This window comes from Trachemys scripta, chromosome 5 (assembly GCF_013100865.1).
Source record: "Trachemys scripta elegans isolate TJP31775 chromosome 5, CAS_Tse_1.0, whole genome shotgun sequence".
NCBI lineage: Eukaryota > Metazoa > Chordata > Testudines > Emydidae > Trachemys > Trachemys scripta.
The window spans coordinates 16,331,306-16,356,088 of record NC_048302.1 but is presented as its reverse complement, the minus strand read 5'-3'; the positions used below and the strand labels follow the sequence as shown (position 1 = coordinate 16,356,088).

At 42.4% G+C, this 24,783-nt stretch overlaps 2 protein-coding genes and 1 long non-coding RNA gene across 16 annotated transcripts in view; 2 read left to right on the top strand and 1 right to left on the bottom strand.

The window, feature by feature from the left end:
* Positions 1-400: 400 nt before the first annotated feature.
* THAP9 (THAP domain containing 9) lies at positions 401-11,967 on the bottom strand. 2 transcript variants are annotated; one of them, XM_034772444.1, is made up of 5 exons: positions 11,725-11,967; positions 8,263-8,458; positions 6,039-6,345; positions 4,827-4,977; positions 401-3,196 (listed from the first exon to the last, which is right to left on the bottom strand). In XM_034772444.1, the coding sequence occupies exons 1-5, from the start codon at positions 11,802-11,804 to the stop codon at positions 1,234-1,236; spliced, it is 2,697 nt and encodes an 898-aa protein (XP_034628335.1). In that variant the 5' UTR covers positions 11,805-11,967; the 3' UTR covers positions 401-1,233. The 2 variants fall into 2 exon arrangements, with proteins under 2 accessions (XP_034628335.1, XP_034628336.1); XM_034772445.1 differs by having other exon boundaries at positions 10,293-11,961.
* A 289-nt stretch (positions 11,968-12,256) lies between these two features.
* LOC117878519 lies at positions 12,257-15,957 on the top strand. Of its 2 annotated transcripts, XR_004645996.1 has the most exons (5): positions 12,257-12,693; positions 13,859-13,931; positions 14,076-14,175; positions 14,967-15,036; positions 15,666-15,957. It is a non-coding gene; the product is annotated as an uncharacterized LOC117878519 (long non-coding RNA). The 2 variants fall into 2 exon arrangements; XR_004645995.1 differs by lacking the exon at positions 14,076-14,175 and having other exon boundaries at positions 12,267-12,693.
* Positions 15,958-16,825: 868 nt separating this feature from the next.
* The window catches only part of SEC31A (SEC31 homolog A, COPII coat complex component), a 64,413-nt gene continuing 56,455 nt past the window's right edge, over positions 16,826-24,783 (top strand). For 9 of the 12 annotated variants that reach the window (XM_034770753.1, XM_034770751.1, XM_034770750.1 and 6 more), the window contains exons 1-4: positions 16,854-16,968; positions 19,033-19,267; positions 22,732-22,814; positions 23,513-23,636. In XM_034770753.1, the coding sequence (XP_034626644.1) occupies positions 19,059-19,267; positions 22,732-22,814; positions 23,513-23,636 (416 nt within the window). In that variant the 5' untranslated portion in view covers positions 16,854-16,968; positions 19,033-19,058. Of the gene's footprint in view, positions 16,969-19,032; positions 19,268-22,731; positions 22,815-23,512; positions 23,637-24,783 lie in introns of all 12 variants that reach the window. The other 3 variants (XM_034770757.1, XM_034770754.1, XM_034770755.1) reach the window with 3 other exon arrangements.

Here is a 24,783-nt window from a genome sequence, read left to right as displayed (position 1 = left end):
CCACCAGTATTAGCCTTGCCCCCACTTTCATTTCTTTCTCCCTCCCTTCTGCATGGTCAACTACAATACGTCGGGCCTTCACCCAAATCCTTCACTTCTCCGATGAGCTCTGCACACACTAATCCTTGTCAGTCAAATACCTGTACTATCTTCCCCACATTTTATTAAGAGGAGGAAACAAGCAAACCAAAAGTTTCTCGCCAACGCTTTGCACTAGGTCTCCTCCTGGGTCCTGAGTTATTCTGTCTTTAGATTTCAAGCTCCCCAAGGCAGGATACCTCCTACACTGGCAAGCACATCTGCAGATATTACTTCCTAAATATTTTCAAGGATTATCTGGCCCCACCATGTATATAGTATTTTGTAGAATCCTGTATCGAGAAACAAGTCTTTTTTTCCCCTATCCATTCCATTCTGTGACAGATCCCCTGCATCTGACCCTATTCCATCAGTTTTATTTCTTACCTGACTTTTTTCCCATTGGGGTAGCCAAAATCAAGGTATTTTCTTCGCTTCATGTTATCCTAATTCGTGTTCAGATTTAAGCACTTAAAGGAAGCAGTTTGGAATCCTTTATTTTTCTAATAAGCTGCTAGTGGAATTAAAGGGCGAAAGGCAGAGTGATTACGTAATCAGTAAGTACAAGTAAAACATGTTTCTAGTACAAATCTTTATTTTATTTTTTTAATAGCTTTGTGTAAGCTGTTTTGCTTCTTAGTATTTTTTCTGCAGCTCTAAGGAGTTATCTGCTGCTATAGTACTCCATCAGTTCTTTCCCACCAGCCCCTTTTCTAAACATGTATGAGTAAACTTGGTATTCCATCACAGTCAGGGGCCAACTGCCCTACCCATAGCCAGGCATAGCATAGGTAGGTATTCAGCAAGCTTCCCCACATAACTGCTAATGAACCTCAATGTGGATTTCCATTAGCTTCCATAATCTAGTCCTTCCATAGACATTGTTGTTCTAAAATAGGTTGTGGTTGTGCAATCTGCATAAATGAGAATTTAGGGTGAGAAACTCATTTTCCACTTCTAACCCCAGGCATGATTGGAACCTAGTACAGTTAATCCTCCTAGGACTCTCCTTTACTAGCCACTGCTGGACACAGTATTGCCAAGAGGTCAAGTGAAACACACCATCTCACTTCTCCGACACCTGTGTTGCCTAGATCAGACCTTATCTAAACATTACTCAAGGGAACATCCATCATTTAACAAATTAGTAAGAAATTATGGCACAGGTAAGATTTGGATAGATTTATAAGTCTTTAATGATGATGAAAATGGATGTTTCCTAGTCAACTTCTTCGATCCATGCCTTCCAGAACAGTATTCCAAACCCCATTTTTTTGCATGTTCAGCTCTGACATTTAAATAACATTGCACTATGTTCCTTAACAGCATCGTGTAGTGATTGGTGACACACAACTCCCCATCAAATAGGTGATTATTTAACTCCGAGAAAAGGTGACTCTGTTCAGATAACTCATATAAAATTTTCTGTTCTAAATACATATCCTGTTGCTTGAGGTTTAGGTTATAGTCTTTCACTCTTGCATGAGTTTTTAGGACTTGCTCAGAAATACTCACAATCTGATGCACGCTCTCTGATGGCAAACTCCAGCGCCCGATCTTTTTAATGCACAACAGTGAACCACATTTTAGGATTTTGTCATCTGACACAAAGAGAGAAGTGACACAGGCTTCACATCTTATGGCAGCTGCTAATTTCTCAGCAACACAGGAAGCAGTATAGGTGATGCTTTGTGCATATAGTGACAGATCTGTCAATGCATAACTCAGTGTAGAGTTAAATGAAATATGGCCTATACAGTAAATGTAGTCCTTTGTTGGAATCGCCACACAACCCCGATTATACTGAGACTGAATGGTATCAAGGGCCAAATCTGTCCTACGAACAATAGATACATCTAAGGTGTTCAGGTCACCTAAACAAAGATTCTGATGTAATCCTGGTGTCAAATTATACTTGGTCAGCAGTTTAGAATAAGCAGTCTGGAACATCATGCAAGTAGGGTTATCGCAGCTAGCACATGCTTGTCTGAGGGTGCTGAGAAATAATTCCAGATGATCTAGGCTGAATGTGTAAGTCAGGAGGTAGCGGAAGGGCATGCTCTTTGGAAATACATAGTTTGTGTAAAGCCATTTTAAGCTCTCAGCATTAAGCAAAAAACCTAAAAATCCTAATTTATGTTTACCTTTCAGGAAGTGTCTCCCCGAAGTGTCAGTTAATGCAACAAAGACACTTTTAGCTTCCGTTAAGAGGCTATGTATCTTGGCATAATTTTCAGAGGACACAGGCCCTTTCAATCCCGTTCCGTAACAGCTTCTTCCGTGAAAAATGTCAAACAGATAGCTCATCAAGCGCACAAATTTGATGGTCCCACTGCAGTTCTGAAAAGAAGGCAGGCCCAACAACTGGAGACATTCCAGCGTGCCAGCAACACTCTCACTGAACAGCTGTGCTGCGTAGTTCACCCTCAAGTGACAGCTTTCACTATTTCTGGGTCTTCCTGACAATCTGTCACTAATATGCAGTAATTCCTTCTCCTGTAGAGTCACTAGGTCCACTATGTGCTGCCAGTGTGCTGTTTCATTAATGGACTGTATCCTGTGAAAGCACTGAAACACGTTCCTTATTAACTGGAGCATTTGGCAAGCATCGAAGAAATATGTGATCTGATGAGTGGCACTGTGAGGATGCTGAAAAGTGCACTGCATGTTGTTGGCATCAATACAGATGCCCAACGCCTTTGCCAACTCAACACCGTGAGCAGTGGCTGCAGATGTCACAGAGAGAACTCTGATACCTATGTTAGTCAGCTTGCTGATGGTCTGATAAAGCAGTTGAGCTAGTAAATGGCCGGTGGTTCCATTTACAAAGAAATAACCCAGGGGAGCTCTCCAGTGACCAAGAACACCTACTGCCATTAGGACTATAGCTTCTGAGGCCAGTGGTGCTTCATCAGCATCAAGTGCTCCTGCACCTAGGTCTACAAACCCAACCAGGCGTCGAGTCACAGGGTCCCACTCCAGCTGTTTCTTGAGAGCCATACCCTCGATCATCAGCGAGCAATACTGGTATGCCTGTTCTCCTTGCTCTACTCTCTGCTGAAGGTGAAAGAAAATACTGTTGCTGAAGCCTGGACTACCTTCATCATTAGACAACCAGCTGGAAGACAGAGGATATAAATAATTAGGAGCTATAATCTAAGGGGGGGGAAAAAGAAACCGCTAAGAGGCTTTAGTAAAATGCTGACTGACTTTTAATGCAAAGTAATATACATAGCAGCCATTTATAAAGTAGTAAGGCTTACCTGGATGATACATTTTGCAGCCTGAAACATAACAGTATTTTCCTACAGTTCAACTTTCATCCTCTCCTCCACCTGTCTGATGCTCTGGCATTCTCTCCAATGGTTCCTTTATTGCCTCATACTACTTTCATATATTTGTTTCATGCTGTCCTGTATGCTTGGAACAACTCCTACCCTATTTCCCCTTCACACTTAGTACGTTTGCTTGGCCTCCCGTCATAACATAGGAATTGCTATGCTGAATCAGACCTGTGGTCCATCTAGTTCAGTAACCTGTCTGACAATGACCAGAAAGAAACCCACAGTAGGCAAATGTGAGATTCTGTCCCATTTGAAGGTCTCATTCTGACCTCTAACAAGTGGAGACTGGTTAAATCCTAAAGCGTGAGATTTTTATCCCATCCAAAACTTTTTTGCATTAACTGTTATTCTGGATATTCTTGTTCTCCATATAAAGGCCAATAGCTCTTTGAATCTTAGTAAATTCTCAACGACTTCCTGTGGCAATGAGTTCTACAATCTTATTATTTTTACACAAAATGTATTTCCTTCAATAAGTTTTGAATGTGTAACTTCATTGTGTGTCCCCTTGTTCTTGTGTTACATGAGACATCTAATCTACTTCCTCTCTAACATTCATTATTTTATATGCTTTTAAGCATGTCCCCTCTTATCTTCTCCCTTCTAAGGAGAACAATCCCAATCTTTTCAATCTCTCCTTTCAGGAAAGTGTTGTTGTTGTTGTTGTGTTTTCCCATGCCTGTAATCATTCTCATCTCCCTTCTCTGAACCCCATCTAACTCTTCAATATCTTCTGCTGACCAGTGCTGCACACACTAATGTAAATGTGGGCACTGATCTCTTCAAGTGCAGTCTGCTCCCTCTCCAGGACTGATCTTTACAGTTTGTTCTCTATCTAGTATTTGGCCCAGTCATCCTCTCACTGCAGTCAATGGATCTTAGACTGTAAACTCCTCATGTCAGGGACACGGTCATGCTTTGTGTTTGCAAAATACTATGCATACTCATGGCACTATGTAAATAATAGTAATGAAAGTAGTCATCGCATTTTAGTATTTGTTCCCTTTCTATTATATGCTGAAATAAATACAGATATCAAAGTCAAGCACTTGATGTCTATCTTTCCCCAGTGGTCACTCACTTGGAAGAATGCAGCATGCTTCTGACTACCTCTGCTACTGTAAATTTAATCTTTGGATGTGTTACTTTCTGATGGTGCAACTGTTCTGCACAGCCTCCCTCCCTCTCCCCCCAACAACATACTCTGACATGAGTTAATATTCCTGTAACAATCGCAGCCTCTTCGGTTTAGCTTCTTTGTTACAAATAATTAAAATGTAAGACAATAGTGTAGGTGTCCTGTTGAATTGGTTTTTATTAAATCTCTATTCTGAACACTCCATCTCTTACTTATTATAGGACAACCTGGAAATAGAACTTGAGATAACGAGAATAAATACTCACTTTGTCAGGCTGGAAGGATGAGGCAGGGGACAATTCTTTCTTACATAATCATAGGCTTTACTACTATAGAGGTGGAGAGTACAGGCAAACTGCCTCATTTCTGTGGAGTACTCAGTCATCTGTCTCCAGCTGTATGGTTCCCACTGCAAATCTGTTTTTAAAAATATAGATCAGTTTTGTTAAGAAGCGTGAACAGTCTGATCATTTAATTCAGATGAAAAATGCCTCTACATTGCAGGGCATGAGAAATACCGCAAGAAAAAAGAATGTTGTGTTTGACAAGGCACAAGCCTAATGCCCAAGTGCTATCACTCAAGTACTTTTGTTGCAATTAAGTAAAATTCAGACGATTGCTGAGTTTCCTCTCCTACAGAAGGGGGAAAGGGAATTAAATCCTCCATGCCCCTGCCAGAACTCTCTCGCTTATGCTAGCCTCTTTCTCTGGGTGTTGCAGTGGATTCTGTCTTATCCCGACTTGTTTGCTTTCTAGACAGGGGTGGCACTTAATATTTAACATTACTCACAACCCAGATATCCCCATTTTCCTCGGACCCTAACACTTCACTGCCTTTAAGGACCCATGTCACAGCCAACATCCTTCTAAAGGAGAAGGATGAAATGTGGCTCCATTCAGAGAGGATCAATGCTGTTCTTGAATTAGCTGGAAAAAGTTGCTTTGAGATCTACAGATGAAAAGTTCTATATAAGTGCTAGGTATTATTATTCATGACTCAGGATTAAAGCAATTGAAGTGGTTTTTCTCTCATATTATCAAAATGAACAGAGCCAATTTTCTAACCACTTTCTAAGTGAGAGAGGAATATAAGGTTCCCTTACTTAAACAGAATTTAGATTCAAGCTTGAATCTCTTAAAGCTGAATATGTTTATTCAATAAAGCCTAGTATCTCACATCACACACTGTTCTAGGGCCCAAATATGAGGCGTGGCCACCCCTCAACTCACCTTAATTTCAGTACAAGCTGAGGGAGCTAACAACCTTGGAGGACAGGCCGATATTGTGTAACTTTTAGTAACCAATTAGAGATTCAGCATCTTCAAGAAAAAGCCTTTTGGTTGTGGTTCTTATTTTTATATTTCATTAGTGCCTAGAGGCCCTCAACTGAAATCAGGGTCCCAGTGTGGTAGGCACTGGAAAAAAATGTACAGTTTCTGCACTGAAGAGTTTACTGTCTAACCAATGCCCTTAATACCTGAAAACTGGGCCTGCAGCAAGCTCATAGCTTCTTCAGAGAGCAGCTTCTTCTTTGCAAGCTCATTGATTACACTAAAGACATTTCGTTCTCGGTATGAGACACACCTTCGTGCTGCAACAAGTTTCTTTTGAGGCAACTGTATTATTTCTTTCATTTCTGTCTGTTGCTCAGCAGCCGTTGCAGGATTCTTTAAGCTATAGTTGTGATCTGCAGTAATGACCTCCTCATCCGGAGAATTATGTGAGAGAGGCTGCTTTAATGCTTTCTGGGATCTTCTATTTCTAAGATATGTACTCAGAGGATCCTACAACACAGAAAAGAATATGGGGCTTATAATCTGGGAAAATTCTTGAAACAAGTGCACACCTATAGTGAAACTATGCAAGCCAGATTCTTGGTTGTATTAACAGAATAATAGGAAGTGTTGATATTTCTAAGAAAGGTCTTTTTTGAAATTACTCCCCTCATATCTGAATGCTGGGTACTGTACAAGTTTTTCTGGCAGAAGGATATTATTGTCTCAAGATACTACACCGGACAAAAAAGATGCCATCAGATCTCAACAATCAAATCAGTGGTTCCCAGACTCTTAATAAGGGACATAGTTAGATACATGCATCCTCCACCTTGAACCTCAACTCTGATCCTGGCCGGATACAAAGGGGAGACCCCCAGGGGCAGGGGTGGTGGTGGTTAGAGAGCGAGCCTGCCCCACATTTACTCTGTAGTGGCAGCTCCTGTACCACAGGGCTGGACCTGGCTCCCCAATCCAGGCGTTGCAACCTGGCACATGGGATCACAATGCTCCTCAGGTTTGGCCCAGCGTTGCGATCCCATGTGGCAGGCCACAATGCCACTCCCAGAAATTTGGCCCAGCCACCCCTCCCTTATGATGGAGGAGCACCCAGACCAACCATAAATAGCACTGTGATCCCATGTGCCAGGTTGCAATGCCCAGAACAGGGAACTGGGACCAGCCCTGCAGAACAGCAGCTGCTGATGTGGGGTTTGTGCGGGGCAGGTTTGCTCTCCAAATCCCTTTTCCCCCATGGCCTTCCTTCTGCTCCAGCCTGGAAGAAGTGTATGTTTGCCTATGGACCTGCAACCCATCTAGAAAGTCCCATGACCCACTGGTGAGTTGGGACTCACTGTTTGTTTGAAAAACATTGAACTAAATTACAAGGAAAGAGTAAGAGAGCCAGTCTTGTTGATACTATAAAAGAGAGGCTTTTCAGATTCTGAAAGGGATGAATAAAATTAGCAGAGATACACCAGGGAAGAATTCAGAAAATAGGGGCTGTGATCTAAAATTTGGGACGATATCTGGAATGTAGGAAAAACAAAGGTGTAACAAGCCTATAAAATATAGAGACTGCTGGTGTGATGGAAAAAGAGACAGGTATGGTGTAATGCAATTCAAACATTCAACTGTCACATTCTTCCTATCATTAATTATCAGAAATGCTTGTTAGAAAAAGCTTCAAGTGCAGAGAGCTATATTATTTCCACAATCGATTAAATAGATATTAGAATGTTATACCACACTTTGCATATATATAAAAATGCCTTCAATCTGGGGATTTCAAAGCGCTTTCCAAATACTCATGAATGAAATCTCACAACACCCCTGTATCTGTGCTTTAGCCAAAAGATCACCCTTCCCCTGAGCATGGTTATAGCCTCATCCTTCAAACACTGACCACCCCCAGTAGGCATGAAAGCCTACTAGAATATTTAAATATAAATGAGAAAAAAATACACATGTACAGTAACAAGAGGGTTGTATTTTTACTGTACTTTTCATGGGCCTGGCAGGAATCAAGTTACCTAGGATTGATAGATCAGAACAAAACTGTCTTAGATTTAGTTGCTTTACTAGAAAAAGACAAGGTTCTTTCTAAGCAATAGTAGTTTCAGAAGAGCTGTTAGCAGGATGAGGGTTATTTAAGTTTAAACTGAAAGAGCACTAATGCCAGCAATGTATTTAAAATTATTCAAAATGGCTTTTATAAAGAATGTTTTCCTTCCCCCATCCTTCTTTCAAGTGTATTTGTGACACAGCATAAAATAAACTAAGAAGTTTCAACTTGTGTTGCTGTAGCCTTACAACATGAGTTGCAACCTCAATTTTTCAAGAAATGTTAGTATTTGTCTTTAAGGTTTCTAATGTATTTTCAACCTATTAAAAATGGTAATTGCATTAAAAGTTCTTTTAAACTACCTTGTATAGAAAAACAGAAGGTACAGCTCCTTTCCTTAGTTTTCTTCTCATACCATATGATTCAAAGTCTGCTTCCGCAAAATGTCTGGAACACAATATGGCACCAGGTCCTGGAATCCAAACCTTTTTGCTTTTGGGGTCTGCTCGATTAACAGCATGGATCCATTTTGTACGCTGTATGTCATCAATGGGAAACCTGAAACATGAGCAGAGCTCTCTCATAATACAGTCAGAGCGAAATTCTACTCTGTTAAACTGCTGTAAATCCTGAGTAATTCCATTGAAGGCAACGGTATCATTCCAAATTGATAAAAGGCATAAAAAAGCAGAAAAAGTGTCCTTAATATTCAAATACTTTGGTTTTGAAAAGTTACAATTTTACAGTTACAAATTCCCCAGTTAAACTGATTAAGGAGCACTTCAGAACACTTCTGAGATCAGGCAGGTCTTACCTGTGCAGTTAGGATTGCTTAATTGCTTGAACCCCACTCTGGGAGATGCCCCAGCATGTACTCTGCAAATGCAATATTAATCTACCCTCAAATATCAGGGATTCAGATGGAGATCCATGCATGGAGGAGGCCTGCAAGACGTCTTCCCTTCTCCGGTCTATCCACCTGGACCTCTGTCTGTTTTGACTGGGTCTCTTTCAAACATACATGCTATCCTTTTCAAAATATAGCAGTTAAATTTGCAAATAAAGTTGGGAATGAAAAAAATAATATCTGAGTGCTCGCTCACTGAAGTTAATGAGGGTTTCATCCATAGAGTTGCTGCAGGATCAAGCTTTGGTGTAAAAGTGCATGCTAACAGGGTTTGATCTTGCACCACTGCTGTCAATGGGAATTAAAGGATCAGAATGGACCTATATGTGTACGTAAGTAAGGGGCAATTTATTCATCTAATAAGATACAACTCAACACAAGTGAGTGGGGAAGAATCAGGATGTATGTGTACTGTTACCCATGATTAAATTTCATCTGCCATTTTGGTGACTGGGCAACAAAATGGCAGATGAAATTTAATGTTGATAAATGCAAAGTAATGCACACTGGAAAACATAATCCTAACTATACATATACAATGATGGAGTCTAAATTAGCTGTTACCACTCAAGAAAAAGATCTTGGAGTCATTGTGGCTAGTTCTCTGAAATCATCCACTCAATGTGCAGCAGCAGTCGAAAAAGCGAACAGAATGTTGGGAATCATCAAGAAAGGGATAGATAATAAGACAGAAAATATCATATTGCCTCTATATAAATCCATGGTATGCCCACACCTTGAATACTGCGTGCAGATGTGATCGCTCCATCTCAAAAAAGATATATTGGAATTGGAAAAGGTTCAGAAAAGGGCAACAAAATGATTAGGGGTATGGAACGGAGAGGAGATAGGAATAAAACTGGGACTTTTCAGCTTGGAAAAGAGGTGGCTAAGGGGGAATATGATTGAGGTCTATAAAATCATGAGTGGTATAGAGAAAGTAAATAAGGAAGTTTTATTTACTCCTTCTCATAATACAAGAACAAGGGGCCACCAAATGAAATTAATAGGTAGCAGGTTTAAAACAAACACAAGAAAGTATTTTTTCATGCAACACACTGTCAATCTCTGGAACTCCTTACTAGAGGATGTTGTGAAAGGCAATACTATAACAGGGTTCAAAAGGGAGCTAGATAGATTCATGGAAGATAGGTCCATCAATGGCTATTAGCCAGGATGGACAGGAATGGTGTCCCTAGCCTCTGTTTGCCAGAAGCTGGGATTGGGTGACAGGGCACGGATCACTTAATGATAACCTATCTGTTCTAAAAACCTAACCTTTTGGGGTACCTGCCATTGGCCACTGTCAGAGAACAGGATATTGGGCTTGATGGACCTTTGGTATGACCCAGTATGGCTGTTCTTATGTTGATTAGTAAGTGACACTAAACAGTTAGTAAACTGGGACTTTAATTTTTTTGCATTGGAGATAAGGAAAACAATAATGCAATGTTAATGTGTGAGATCAAGGCCACAAAATCAAACCTGCCTATGATGGAGAATTGAAAAGCCTGAAATCTTTTTCTTAGCAGACCAATGTGCTCTCCTGTTCCCTACCCCGCCCCACACACATCTGAAATAAAAAATAATTTCAATTTTATTTAAACTCAAATAATGGATTCATCCTTCATTTTAAGTAAGGGCAGATAATTGTAGGGATCAGTAGTTCAGGACCTATGGCTCCAGTCCTGCAAACACTTAAACATGTGTAAGTTTGACAGCCCCATTCAAATGGGACTACTCACTTGAGTAAAGCTACAATATTTTCAGGATCAGGCCCTGCTAGGACTCTGTTTCCCTTTAATTCTCTTCAGCATAATAATTTTCATAGGTAAGTCCTGTGCCTGTGGTATCTGTAGTTGAAAGTTCTGAGGTTTTACAGACCGCTCTGGGAGCCTGAAATATTACTCAACAGACGGGGTCAAATTATAAAATCTCAGTTTAAAATTGAAAAGGCTACTCACAATTTTAAAAAACAAAATCTGTCTGAAAATACTTAATCTCCTATAATTACAGGTACCCTCTAAGATTGCTATAAAAGAAAGAGAATATTTTTTTTTCAATTTTATTTTGTGCATTTGAGAACACTGTCAGTAGAGCTTGCTGAAATGGTTCAAATGGCAAAATTTGAAAAACAGGGCAAAATGTTTATGAACATATATCCTCACCACCATCACCCTGTTTTTCAACCACGGATTCAGCTGGTACAAATATTTTTTTTTAAATGTACCAAAGACAAAGGAATGTTTTATAATTGTTTTGGCAGCTCTAAGAGTCATTTCAGCATTTATGCTTATTGTCATTTTATGTGATGTTGCGGGTGGCATCTTTCACTTTGCAGCAGAGGAGAGGGAAACAGGGAAAGAGGATTGTGAAGCCACAATGATTTACGGGAATTTCAGTGGGGAAGGTGTAGATCCCAAGGCTGTTTAACTCTTTAAAACTCAGGTGTGGCCAGTCTATGCCAGTAGGGCTCCGGCTCTTTAGACCACGTCCTAAAGCTCTAGCCTTCCCTCCCCACTCCAGGGTTCTCAAAATATTGCCCGCGGGCAGGTCTCCTCACGCCAACGCTGGTGGTGGTTGGTGTTTTCTCTTCAAGTCCCAGCTCCTGGAGTCCAGGGATGAGGAGAAAATCTCGCCTTTTTCCATTATAAAAATACCTTCCAGGTATCCACTGAAGGCGGCTGCGGGGGAAGGCGTCCCCCTCCCCCCGCTCAGGTGACTCTCTCCACCCGCCCCCATCTCTCGATGTTTAAGCTGGGGGGCGGAGGTGACTCGTGATTCTGATCGCGTGGGTGCGGCCCTGCAGAAGCCCACGCGTGGCGGTGTGACTTGTCCGCGCGGGGCTGAGGGCAGCGCCCCGGTGTCCCCTCTCAGCGCCAACCATCGCGCCTGAGGGGGCCCCCGCCCCACTCACTGGTGGAAGGAGATGCCCCGCTTCCGGCTCAGCCCGGTGTCCCGCGTGGTGCAGCCCAGAGCGGAGCAGCTGCGGGTCATGGTCCGCGCGCAGGCAGGGCACGGCCCGGGGGGGGGAGATCCTCGCGCCGCACAGCACCCGGCCGCCCCGCGCACCCTCGGCCACGTCCCGCTGGCGCGCGCCGCCAAGTCCGGAGCCCCCACTCCCGGCACTAGGGAGCGCTCCCGTCACTGCCAGCGCTGATGGAACGCGCCTTCAGATTGGTGAGCGCCTTTTCTCTGCCCTTTCTGATTGGTTCTCGCTTCTTCTTTTTTTTTTTTTCCTTCCGTTCGCTAGCCCCTGCGCTATGGAAGCGAGGCTTTCATTGGTCGCGGTCCTCCCCGCGTTCCTGTGACCACACCCCACATGGCTGAGCGGAAGCAGGAAATAGAGAGGGAAGAGAAAGGAGAGTTGAACCAATCAGAAACGGCGCAGGAGGAGGCAGCCAATCAAACCCAGCGTACTTGGAGCCAATGGGAGCGGCGCTCTCTGTCTGGCGGAGGCTGTGTCCGGGTTACTGGTCGCGTGCCCCTTCCTTTTCGTCTCTAGCTGCTGTGGGGCGTGTAGCGCTGGCGCGGAGCGGGGCACCAGGCTTCTCCCTGGGGAAGGCGCTGCCCGAGGGGACGCTGCCCAGCCCCCAGCCAGCGCCATGGGCCCCACGCGGGGAGGCGCTGAGGCAGTCGGGGCGCCACGTGGCGGCTCCGCGCCCGCCGCCTGGGACCCAGCCGGGGCCGGGCTCTGCTGAGGGGGGCTGAGCTGTTGGGGCCGTAGGGCTCATTCCTGTGTGGACGGAAGGGGCCTGGGGCTTGAACCCGAGTCCCAGTTCACGTGCTGTGTAGGCGGGTACGTCGCAGCAGGGAACAGCCGGGGCCTGCGAGCGCTCTGTCCCCCCCCCCCCCCTTCCCGCATGGAGCATCCCCCAGATCCGGGGTAAGTGAGTCGTGGTTAGCGCTAGCCTGTCCTTGTGCCTTGACGGGGTTCGGCAGGGAGCCTGGTGGCTCACGTTGTGTCTAGAGACACGCCTTCCCGCTCAGGCCTTGAGCACTTCAGCGTGAGGCTCTTTATGTTGCCTACTTTACAGGAAAGAGGCCCAACGTAACTTGATTAGTGCACCCGCAGAAATTAAACTAACCCTTAAGTGCTTTACTGGAACAAACCCGTGGATGGCTAACTTCTCCTGTGCTGTACCAGATCTGTTCGGTGTAGCTCCAGTAGCCAGTGAGCCCTACTGTTTTACAGATCTCAGGTAAAGGTTAATGTTGGCGTGAGGGCATGTGCAGAATTACTGGCATACTCTGGTATAAGAATTTAAAACTTTCTGGAATTTAAGACTCTTGTGATAAAGAGGGAACCTTGACAGCTATTCTAAAGCTAAAGTAGCAGTTGATCTACCTGAAGCATGAGGGGGGTGAAGGGAGGAGGAAGATGGAACATCAGCAAGAACTTGCTGTATTGATGGCTCTCAATACTGAATTGTGTATGAACTAATCCACAGAACAGATACATTGTAGGCAGTAGTGGTGCAAGATTCACTCCGTCATCGGCATGCCTTAGCCTTGACTGGAGGAACCTTTCTGGGTGCAAGTGTAACTGAATTGCCATGAGCATTAACTTGTTGTCCACACTTGACACTAGAAGAATACCCAATATTTTACTGTGTTGGCTTTTGTAACCTGCCCTCTAGAAAATGGACCTAAGCCATCAGCTAGCTATTAGATAATGAAACTTTTGTCACATGTGACAGACTTTCTACTTTCTACCAACTACTACTTTCTTCTTAGAGCCAAGTGAAGTGTTGGTTCAAGGGGTGGTTAAGTGCTACTGTTCACTTAATATTTACTTGACACATGTCCAGTGATTAAAACCTTTTCACTGCTGTTCACATCATGATGTGCTGTGATTAGTATCTGTTTGGATGAGGATATGTGATTTAAAAACCGACATAATGTGCTGACATCACTTAAGTGGAAGGCTGGGTTAAGCCAATAACTATTACTAATGCAAATAACTGTTGCTGCTAATGTTGATACTTTTTGCACTGATGTAATTTTGGGAAGAAAAATCACTTTTAAAATGTATGTTCTTACTCCTTTAGGGATTGTTCTACTGACAAGATCTGCCAGGCAAGCTTGGAATCTGGAAGTTCACATTACTTAGGTATTGTTCAGGTGAGGGTTTCATTAAGTGATTTTGAAGTATAGCTGATTTTCCTAATTAAACTTCACATTTGAAAGACTATTGTTGAATCCAACAATAATTTAAGGCTGTTTAAAAATGAGAACTAGATATTTAATTTTACCTACATTCTTTAGGAAGGGGCATCACTTCCCATCAAAGTCTAAACTGATTGTAGAAGAGAGATTGGCAACTTAGCAGTGAATTGCAAGAAGCTGTAACTTGTTGATGTTAGGTGTAAGTAGTCCTCTTCTCTGATGTGGGTTTTTTTTCCCCCCACACTGTGACTGACTTAACTGACAAAATAACTTAAGTGGAGATCAAGTACCAAGCATCAAAGAAAGGGGGGGCTCTGTGTTTTGGGTTTTTTTATTATTTCTTTTGCCCTGTAACAGTAGCTGCAGTGGTAGAATCCCTTGTGTCCTACCCCAAAAGTATCTTCCTCCAAGGCCTGTGTTCCTTGCTGGCCTGTTTCCTGTCCTGTGCAGATAAAGTTGCTTACATCATGGTTCAGCAAGTTCTTGGGTGGGGGGGAGAGGGGAGGAAGGGGAGAGAAGAAAAGTGAATAAAAGGTGAAAATAGAATATTTAAAACTATTGAAATAAAAGCCTCAAATAACCTTAGTTTTAGAGAGCCTCCCACATTTTAAATGTGGTTAGAGAATAATACACTTTTTTGAAGAGAAAACCAAGTTAATTTTTATCAAGTTTAGAACTTGATTGGGAATTGGCAAACCATGTATAAAAGCTACGCGTAAAGATTTGCAAGATGAACATTGTAAGTTTTTTAATGTATTGTGTTAATTTGTTTTGCCTCGTGTCCAATGATTAAAACCTTTCACTGCTGTTCACATCATGACTCACTGTGATTAGTGTTTGACTGGATGAGGACATGGGGTAAAAAATTCAAACTACATTAAAAACATTGGTAGTCAGTTCAGTTTGCAGATTAAGAAAAACATAAAATACACTTCTGGAATTCATTCGGTTTGCATATATAACAAAAGAAGGTCTCCTTTCCCTCCCCAGCATTAAATTATTGCTCTTGACTTGTGAAAGGTGAACTAAGACTTTTCTGACTGCACTTGTTGACACGTGGGTAAGCATTAATGCTTTTTTATTAATTTCTTTGTGCCTGGTATTGTATCTCAGAACAGTGTATTACAGCATATTAGTGTGTACTATAGTACCTCAGTGCAACTAGTTTGGGTCTGACCTTGTTTCTGATTCTGAATTCTTTTTTATTTTTGTTAGACCCATCATGTTTGTTAGGAGTTTATTTTGTATATTCAGACCCCAGGTCTTGGAGATGACAAGGGGATAATTTAAAATAAACCGAACCAGACAGTAATGAGCATGCTTTCTAAAATAAACCTGTAAAAATTGCACGAGTCTGTTTCTAGAAATCCAAAAAATTGTTTACACACTACTGGGAGGACATCCTAATTGTGGTTGTAATAGACTGTGGGCTTTACTGAACTGTTACTGAGCTTAGTAACATGCAGAGACAAGATGGGTGAGGTAATTTTTATTCAACCAATTACTGTTGGGGAAAGAGACAAGCTTACACAGAGCTGTTCTTCAGGTCTGGGGAATTTAGGAACATTTACTGAAGTTGTGGGCTTATTGAGCGAAGACTCCTAAGAATGTTGAAGTAGATGTTAATCTGCACTAAATTAGACCTGTATCTATATTGTCAAAGATCTAATATGCTTTTTTACTTTTCAGGTAATTGTGAAGAGTTTCTATGTTCCATCTGAATTTCTTCTTTCATCTTTAACGAAGATACTTGAAAATTGTTTAATTTGTTTCCTCCTTTTCATTGAGGGGGTTAAAGTAATCTAGTTGCTGATGTAATGCTTTTTATAGTGGAAAAAGTAGTGGTGAAGGCAAGAGATCAGTCTCAAAGCATTTGTTTCAGCTGCAACCAGTAGATCTTGGGAGATTGCTTTTGGAGGCTGTTGTAAAATCCTCTTCATTTGTATTGTTAATAAACATGATATGCTGCCCTTGATTTAAATATGTGGCATCTTGGCTTTATTTCTATTAATTCTCTGTTCTCACTGCTGTAGAATAAGTGCCTCAAACACGAATGAGCTCTAAGCCTCATACCACTGCTGTTAGTTAGGAAACCATCCCTTGTTTTCACCTGGGGAATTATACTAGTAGCAGTCTCACATAATATTCAGCATGGAGGGAGAAATGTGACTTTTCCATGAAAATGGCAAATCCCAGTCATTCATCCCACTAAAGATGTTCAAAACGCTTTGCACTTGCTGGGGCTTGTCTGGCCCTTGGGCTACCCTGCTGTGGAGAGTCAAACGATGGTGAAGGGGGCCAGCTGCCCACAACTTACTTTGTGCCTTCAATGCTAGGGTCTTGTACTGAATAGCAGAACATTTTAGCAGTGGAATTTGGTCACAGATCAGAAACAAAGGTGAGGCTGCAGAACTGGACTTGGCAAGTACGTTGGAGCCTCATCTTCTATAAGGGTTTGGGGCTCTTACCAAAGAAAGGAGAAGGGACAAATATCTCATTCCTTCAGGGCTTGGCTGTTGGCCAGGGCTGCTAGAACCATTTGTCTAGTGGTACTGAGAGCCCCTGAACCAAACTAAACCCGCTGTATAATGGAAACCACTTCAAGGGGGGCGGCACCCCTACTTCCAGTGGAGTGAGAGGAGCTATCCAGCTGCTCCACCGTTAGAGCTCTATTAAAACTCCCCCGCGTAGCCGCCGCCGCAGGGGGCTGAGCCGGGCTGCCCGGGCCGGGGTTGTAGTGACAGCTCGGCAGGCCGCCTGGCCGGACACGGGCTAGGCCCCTCTGCCACCCGGGCCCGCCTGCCCCCTGGCGCTGGGAGCTGCGCGGCCCGGAAGGCGCCGGCCGGCCGGGCGGGGTCTCGGTGCCGGAAGCCGGGCTGACGAGGGCGGCGCTCCGGCTGCCACGTTGAAGCGGAACGCGGAGGAGCCGGGGGCAGGGAGCTGAGCCACCGCAGCGGGACGTGGGGCGCCGCGGAGAGCCCGGCCCCGCCAGGTGAGGGGAAGCGGGGCCTCGCCTCGCCGCCGGGGGAGCGGGCCGGGCGCTGCCGGGTCTCTCCGTTCCTAGGGCGGGGGGTTGCCAGCTGGGGCCTAGGCTCCGTGTGGGCAGAGCGGCCCTATCTCGCAGGGCCCCCCCCCCCCCCCGGGCGCTGGGCAGAGCAGCCTCGCTTCCCCGGGGCCTCCAGCTCGCTGGCGTGGCCTGGGCCGGCCTCTGCTGCTGGCTCTGCCGCTCTGGGACTGGGATCGGGCGTTTTCTCTGCTGCCTGCTGCAGGGCCAGCCCCTAAAAGCCAGGGCTTAATGTGTGCCAGGGCTAAGCCCCGCCACCCCTGGGCTTGGCACTTAATAGCCCCGGCACCGCTCGGCTTGCCTTGTCAGCTATTAAAGTAGCAACATTACTTGTGTCCCGGCTCCTCTTTCATTACAAACTAAGCACCGCTGAAAGCCGCCTTGCTGTCAGCTGAAAAGTGACAAACTCTCCCCCTAGCCCCTCTACCAGGAGCAGTGGAGGGTCCTGTGGATATCAGTGTTGTGGGAAGAGTGATTAGACGTAGCTTTGTCATAGTAGCCTCTGAGGTTGTTTAATATATTTTACTAATCTGTATCTCATAACTTACTTCAAAATGCACGTAATGTGGATTTGGTACTTCTAGGAAGGGGCATCTAACCTTAATTTTAAAAATGTTATGCCCCATCTACACCATGACAGGTTTCTGAGTAGCAGCCGTGTTAGTCTGTATCCGCAAAAAGAACAGGAGTACTTGTGGCACCTTAGAGACTAACAAATTTATTAGAGCATAAGCTTTCGTGGACTACAGCCCACATGTTTCCAAAAACCTTCTGTATAAGCCATCTTTAAACACAGTATCCAACTGCAAGGGAAACCAGAGTGTAGATGGAGCCTTAAAGCTCTTTAGGAAAAGGGATTCTAGAAAGACAAAGAAAGATTGCACAATTGCGCTGAGGATCACATATTAATAACCATTTTGAGATTTTTGTCTTGCTTGTATTATCCAAGCTAGTAGATATGTAAATATTACCCTACTGCAGTTACATGGAGATACAGCTATTTTGTAGCAAAACTTATCTGAATGGGAAAAATAGTTTTGGGAATATTTCTAGTGACTAGCCCAAATACAATCCTGAATCTTTGATTTGCAGCTCCCAGATGTTATTAATGGATAGTGTAAAAATACTTGTAATTATGAATGTGCACGTAAGAAAGTATATTTCTCCACTCTTTTAGTCAGTGAATTTGTATTGTTAGATAATTTTTATTTTCATTTGTAAAATATATGCATCTTTTATAGCCTATCTGTACTGTAATATATTGACCATACCATGCTATAAGTAAAAAGTATTAAGAAAAAAAACATGAGCCTCAAAGGTGCTGAATCATTCAGGATATCAGGCCACATGCTAGAACTTCTCTAACGAACTATATTTATGAGTGGTTCACTAGAAAAGTGCAGTAATGTGTTTTTCCTGGACAGTATAGATGGGGCTGTAGTGCCAACATGGCAACAGCAAGACTTTCAACATACAAATTTTCCTTTGCCAATACCCTTGTGACTCAAAGTGAAGCTATGTCATTACCATGGTATAAAACAGACACTGTCAAACAGATGTATTCCTTAGACTGACGTCCAACCAATCTTGTGGTGCTAAAGAATTTATGAAATTTACTGCTATGTTATAAAGAAGTGGGGAGCCGATCTATTTTGTTATGTTCTCTTTTAAAATGGTGTTTGGATCATCAAAGTCATTAAATAATGTCACTCAGTGTCCACCTGGCAGTGATCTCTCCTATGAGGGAGGGATCCCAGTTGGTCCTGGCAGAGAGTGGACAGCAGAGTACCCTGCATGTATAGCTGTTTTTAACAGTAAAAGTATAGGCTGTGTGAAAATTAGAGTAGGATTTATGTGTACATCCACTCTAGAAATCACTTTTAATATCCAGAAAAAACTCTGGAAAAGCAAGCCTTGTTATGAACAAATGCAAGAGATTCCTTATCTAAAATTGAACTAGACACAGTAATATGCATCTTTGTGATTCCCCAGGTGCTTCATGGGTGTCTGCACGCTGGATGAGGACACCCAGAAATCATCTTTTCCTTGAGCAGTTTCAGAGAAGGATTGTGCAACCTTGCCCGTTTTTACTTAAGGGTTTGAAGTCCAGACAGGATCTTTCCACACAACAGCGTTCTTCAGCCCAGTGGAGCACACACCTGCTTGGCTTAGAGTCAGACTCCCAACTAAACCTCACTCAAGTTTGGGAAAAACATTTCTGGGACGGGTATTTGAAACTATTTCTTAGTTTTAAAAGTAGAATGAGGATACACATGGTACTTTCAGCGTGAGGTGCCCTACTAGAATGGTTTTTAATTCAGTTATATAAAGAGATCTAATTTTTTAAATTATTTTTGAGGTCTGCTACAAACTAACTTGGTAAAATATCCCCCTAAAGGATACAAAATTCAGATGAGTGAGATAAACTGTGTTGCCTATTAAATTATCAAGAGCACTGTTGAAAAGACCTTTATCTAGCAACAGTCTAAGAACTCCTGATATTGATTATGATGTGCATATTTGATGTAAGATGCAGAGTTCACAGTTAGGGTCCTACCAAATTCACGGCCATGAAAAACGCATCATGGCGGGAAACCAGCCTTTCTCAAATTGGGGGTCCTGACCCAAAAGGGAGTTGTAGGGGGGTCATAAGGTTATTTTAGGGGGTTGCAGTATTGCTACCCTTGCTTCTGTGCTGCCTTCAGAGTGGGATGGCCCTTGGCCAGGCGCCCAGCTCTGAAGTCAGACCCTGCCAGCAGCAGTGCAGAAGTAAGGGTGGCAACACCATACCATAGCACCCTTACTTCTCCGCTGCTGGCTTCAGAGCTGGGCGGCTGGAGGGTGGCGGCTGTTGACTGAGGGCCCAACTCTGCCGGCAGCAGAGCAAAAGTAAGGGTGGCAATACTATACCATGCTATCCTTGCTGCTGCTGGCAGCGGCTCTGCCTTCAGAGCTGGGTTCCCAGCCAGCAGCCGCCATTCTCCAGCTGCCCCGGTCTGAAGGCAGCGCCACCGCCAGCAGCAGCGCAGAAGTAAGGGTAGCAGTATCGCAACCCCCCCCCCCCCCCCCCCCACACACAATAACCTTGCAAACCCCCCCACAACTCCTCTTTGGGTCAGGACCCCTACAATTACAAAACTGAAAATTCAGATTTAAATAGCTGAAACATGAAATTTATGATTTTTAAAATCGTATGACCGTGAAATTGACTGAAATGGACCATGATTTGGTGGGCCCTATTCATAGTATAATGATCTAGGTATGTGTTGTCAGAATGAACTTCTGTAGTGTCAAGATTGAAATCAAGTACAGGAAAGAATTAATTGAAACCTTCCTATTATCAGAGAGTAAGTGTGGCCAATAAAGACATTTAAATTTTGAGTGTTCCCACTACTCCTTTCTCTAAGAAAATGTTCCTCATTAAATAAAAATCAGAGGACAAGATATGTTGTGCCTTACTATTAATTTGCCCTACAATTTTAAAGTCTATTTTTGGGTCAATGTGACATTAATTATTATAAGCATTTTACAAAGGTTGAACAAACTCTTTTTTTCTGTTGGCAGTGATTTTCAAATTACCATTGCAACCTTGCAAAACTCACCAGTCCAGCTAGTGCAAAATGTTATATTTTAATACATCTTTGGCCAGGGTTGGCAGTTTTCCAGGAAAAACTAGTTTAGGACGGAGTGCTGCTAATACGGTTTAAACCAGGAAAGTGGGGAAAATAATTGCTTCAGTGTCCAGCAACTTCAGCAAGCATAGGACAAATCTTTTCAAACTTTGGATATGTCCATTCAAAACTAAGGAATAGGTTCAATCTATCCACTACATCACAGTTGGTCTTCTGCTACAGAATGTTGTAGGCCAAATGGGTTAAGGTCGTTGTTTTAGCTGTTGTAGTTATAGTAATAGTACATCTGCTAGTCTGCAACTCTTCATGCTTCTGATTGCTTAATGCAACTGTGCATTATTGTTGTTTTTATATAATCAAATATTTTGACTTGTTTATATAATATCAAAATATGAGTCATGACATATTTAACTTCCATGAGAAAATACAAACCAAATATATACAGACATTCCCATGTTCAGCATCAGAATGACTATATTATTACACCCGAATGCAGTTTTGCTCTTTATTTGTACAACCCTAAATTAATCTGTGTAGCTACTGCCTTAAATAACCTCAGTTTGAATATGTAATTTAAACTAGTATAATGCAATGTGCATGAATGAAACAATTTTTAAAATAGCAAATTTGCCTTAAACTGGGACTAACTAGTTTTATCCCTATGGTAAAAACCTTGATTTTACTTGGTAACAACCAGCTCTGGTAATTACCATGCCATCCCTGCCTTGAGTAAGTAAATTTTTGCAAGCCTGAATTATTATATTTCGTTTAAAATGTCTCTGTGTTGCAAAGTCTTTTAGATTACTATGTGCTGGGCTCTGGTTAGGAGGCATTTGATGAAAAATTTGAGCATTTTCCAGCAAACTTTGAGCTGAAAGACCAGTTTATCAGTTGCTTTTTTTTTCTGAATTATCTTGCATCACATGATGATTAACCTTTGCACTTCTTCACACAACTTTTTATTCATGCACAAAAGCTGCATAAATCCTGTTGTGAGGACTGTGTGACTCAAAGTTGTTGAGCATTTCAGGCTTTCACTTAAACTTTCACTTCCTTTTAAACCATTAACTGGAAACCACAATTAGGAGAAAATTCTTGGCACTTCAGAATGTCATTATTATGGGGACCATATAACCTTTTCCTGGGTGATAGGGTAGAAGATGGTAACTGAAAAACTGTTGATGTCTGAAATGAGTATTTCATGTTACTTATCTTTTTATATACACATGCTACCTCAGCCTGTATGGGAAGAGGGACATACCTAAAGGGATACTTTAAATTTTTTTTGTACTTACTATTGTTAGACGTAACACCTAAAGTTACTAGACTTTAAAGAGATTAGAAAAAGCATGTTTTTATCTTTTTTGCTTGCTTGCTTTGTACATTTGACAAGCCTTTACATGGAGTCAATTTCATTGTTTTCTCTGTATAATCAGTCAGGGATTGTTGTTTGTGTGGGTCTTGCACAACATTTAAAAATAGGGAAATGTTGTTAAACCACAAAAATTGGCAGACAGATTCAAGGACAGGTATTGCACCTGAAACTGCTTTACATTAATTTCTTGAGAGTGCTAGAATGCAAGTTAACTATGTCCCTAAAATCTCACCAAGGAACAGGATTAGGAAATTCTTTGACATGGTTTTAGAAACCAATGTGGTGGTTTTCAATAGTGACTTTGTGGTAAGTTTCATTAGTTTCAGCTCTGATGACAGTTTATGAATGTCAGTTTGGGCATTTAGAAACATGGACAGTATTTTAATTTAAATGTAACAGCTGCTGCAAGATATCAAGTTATATCATGTAAACTCTTATTAGCAAAGGCATTTGGTCTAAGAACAGAATCTCACAGCAGTTGCTGTGTTCCCCAGGTTTATTTAGTTTCATTCAACATGTTTAGTAAATATAATTTCCTGTAAACTTCAATAATATTTCACCATTGCCCTCCTCCATACAAACGCCACATCATACCCACAGTTCCATGTACAGCCCATTTCCCCTCTGTTGTACTGGTGCCATTTCCTCCAGATTTTCTGTATTACAAAAGTTATCTTCTTTTAGCAGGATGAAGTTAAAGGAGATTGATCGTACTGCTATGCAGGCCTGGAGCCCTGCCCAACAACATCCCATTTACCTGGCTACAGGTAACTTGCTGAAGAGTATGGTCCCTACCCATGGGGCTTTCTATGCATATGGTGTAGATTATAATATACTCACTGTACTTGTAGTTTATAATAGAAAATGAATGTCCTGAAGGCCGAAATACTGATTGAGAATGTAATGCAGTACCCACTTGAAATCACTTTTCAACCTCTGGAGTATCAGCTTTCCTTAGAAATCAAAACCCCAGCCTACCATATACCTTGTAAACGTGCATGTTTGCCCTAAATGTACGGCAGCGTTGGTAACTTAATTTCAAGGCTTCTCTCTCCTAAATCATAGGATTACATGACCCAGTCTTTACCAATGGCTTGCAGTTTCTCAGTAGTTTTGGCTGCCAAAACTATTGCCTTTCAGTCAATTTCTGAGTTTCTTCTGATATTTGTGTGGGATTCTTACACAGCAGCAGCGGAGGGGAAAACATCACACATCTCCCTTTTTCTGTTTTTTTAAATTTTATTTTAATGGGAAAATTTGGTTGTAAAACCAGGAAGGGGATTTAGGGGCAGATGAAATACCTGATACTTTCAACTCCCTTTTTAAAAAAATCGACTGTTTTGTGTTCAGTGTACCTCTGAGACACTGAAGATTTTATTTTCTTTGTATGATTTGATACTTTAGTAATTTGCAATTCCGTATTTTGTATTATGTCATTCTGATACAATAGTATGTTTCTGCGTAGGTACATCTGCTCAACAGTTGGATGCAACTTTCAGTACCAATGCTTCTCTGGAAATATTTGAATTGGACTTGTCTGATCCTTCGTTGGATATGAAATCCTGTGCAACTTTCTCCTCCTCGCACAGGTATGAATTGGGGTTCCAGATTTATGGTCTGCTTTATAAAAATGCATTTTTTGTGGCATGATATGGACTGCAAAGATAGCGTATGAAGCTTTAGCCCTGTGTCAGTGTTATTAGGAAAGGTAAGAAGGATGGACTTGTGATTAAAGTTGTAGACTTGGACTCTGGAGACCTGGTTTCAGTTCCTGTTCTGTCACAAATATCTTGGGCTGGTATCCGTTGGGTGATAGAATCATAGAAAAGTGGGACTGGAAAGGAACTCGATAGGTCATCTAGTCCAGTGTCCTGCACTCATGGCCTGACAGGTGTTTGTCTAGCCTGTTCTTAAAAACCCCCAATGACAGACATTCCACAGTCTCTGTCAGTAATTTGTTCTGGTGCTTAACTACCCTTATAGTTGGGAAGTTTTTTTCTAATGTCTAGCTTTAATCTTCTTTGCTGCAATTTTGGTCCATTACTACTTGTCCTGTCCTCAGTGGTTAAGGAGAAGAATTTATCACCCTCCTCTTTATAACAACCTTTTACATATTTGAAGATTATCACATCCCCCCCTTAGCTTTCACTTCTCCAGAAGAAACAAACCCATTTTTCCCCCCCCACATCTTTCCTCGTAGGTCATGTTTCCTAGACTTTTTTTGTTGATCTCGTCTGGACTGTCTCCAATTTGTTCACGTTTCCCAAAGCGTGGAACCCAGAACTGGACACGGTACTCCAGTTGAGGCCTTATCAGTTCTGAGTAGAATGGAATAATTACTTCTCGTGTCTTGCTTACAGTGTTCCTGCTAATACATCCCAGAATTATATTTACTACTTTTGCAACAGTATTACATTGTTGATTCATACTTAGGCAGTGATCTACTACTACCCACAATCCTTTTCTGCAGTTCTCCTTCCTAGGCAGTCATTTCCCATTTTTCATTTGTGCAGTTGATCATTCCTTCTGTGACAAAGTTCCTCCTCTACCTTGGTGGGTCCTGTGCTTATTGGTGGATTTGCTCGCTTCACAGATTCACCCTGTGGGTCAGGAAACAGTCCAGAGACCTTCCCCTCTGGTGGAAGCTGTAGTCCAGGTCAATTCCTCCTGTGTTGGATCAAGAGTGGGGAGGTATGGGGGGGAACCCTCTACTCCAGATTCCAGCCCAGGGCCCTG

Bases quoted from the DNA above. Each gene is read 5' to 3' on its own strand.
- THAP9 (XM_034772444.1), bottom strand. From the start codon at position 11,804: ATGACCCGCAGCTGCTCCGCTCTGGGCTGCACCACGCGGGACACCGGG. The intron at 6,346-8,262 runs GTAGTTTAAAAG...TCTGTGTTGTAG, and splicing joins CTTCTGTTTTTCTATACAAG to GATCCTCTGAGTACATATCT. The intron at 3,197-4,826 runs GTGAGTATTTAT...TCTGTCTTCCAG, and splicing joins CATCCTTCCAGCCTGACAAA to CTGGTTGTCTAATGATGAAG.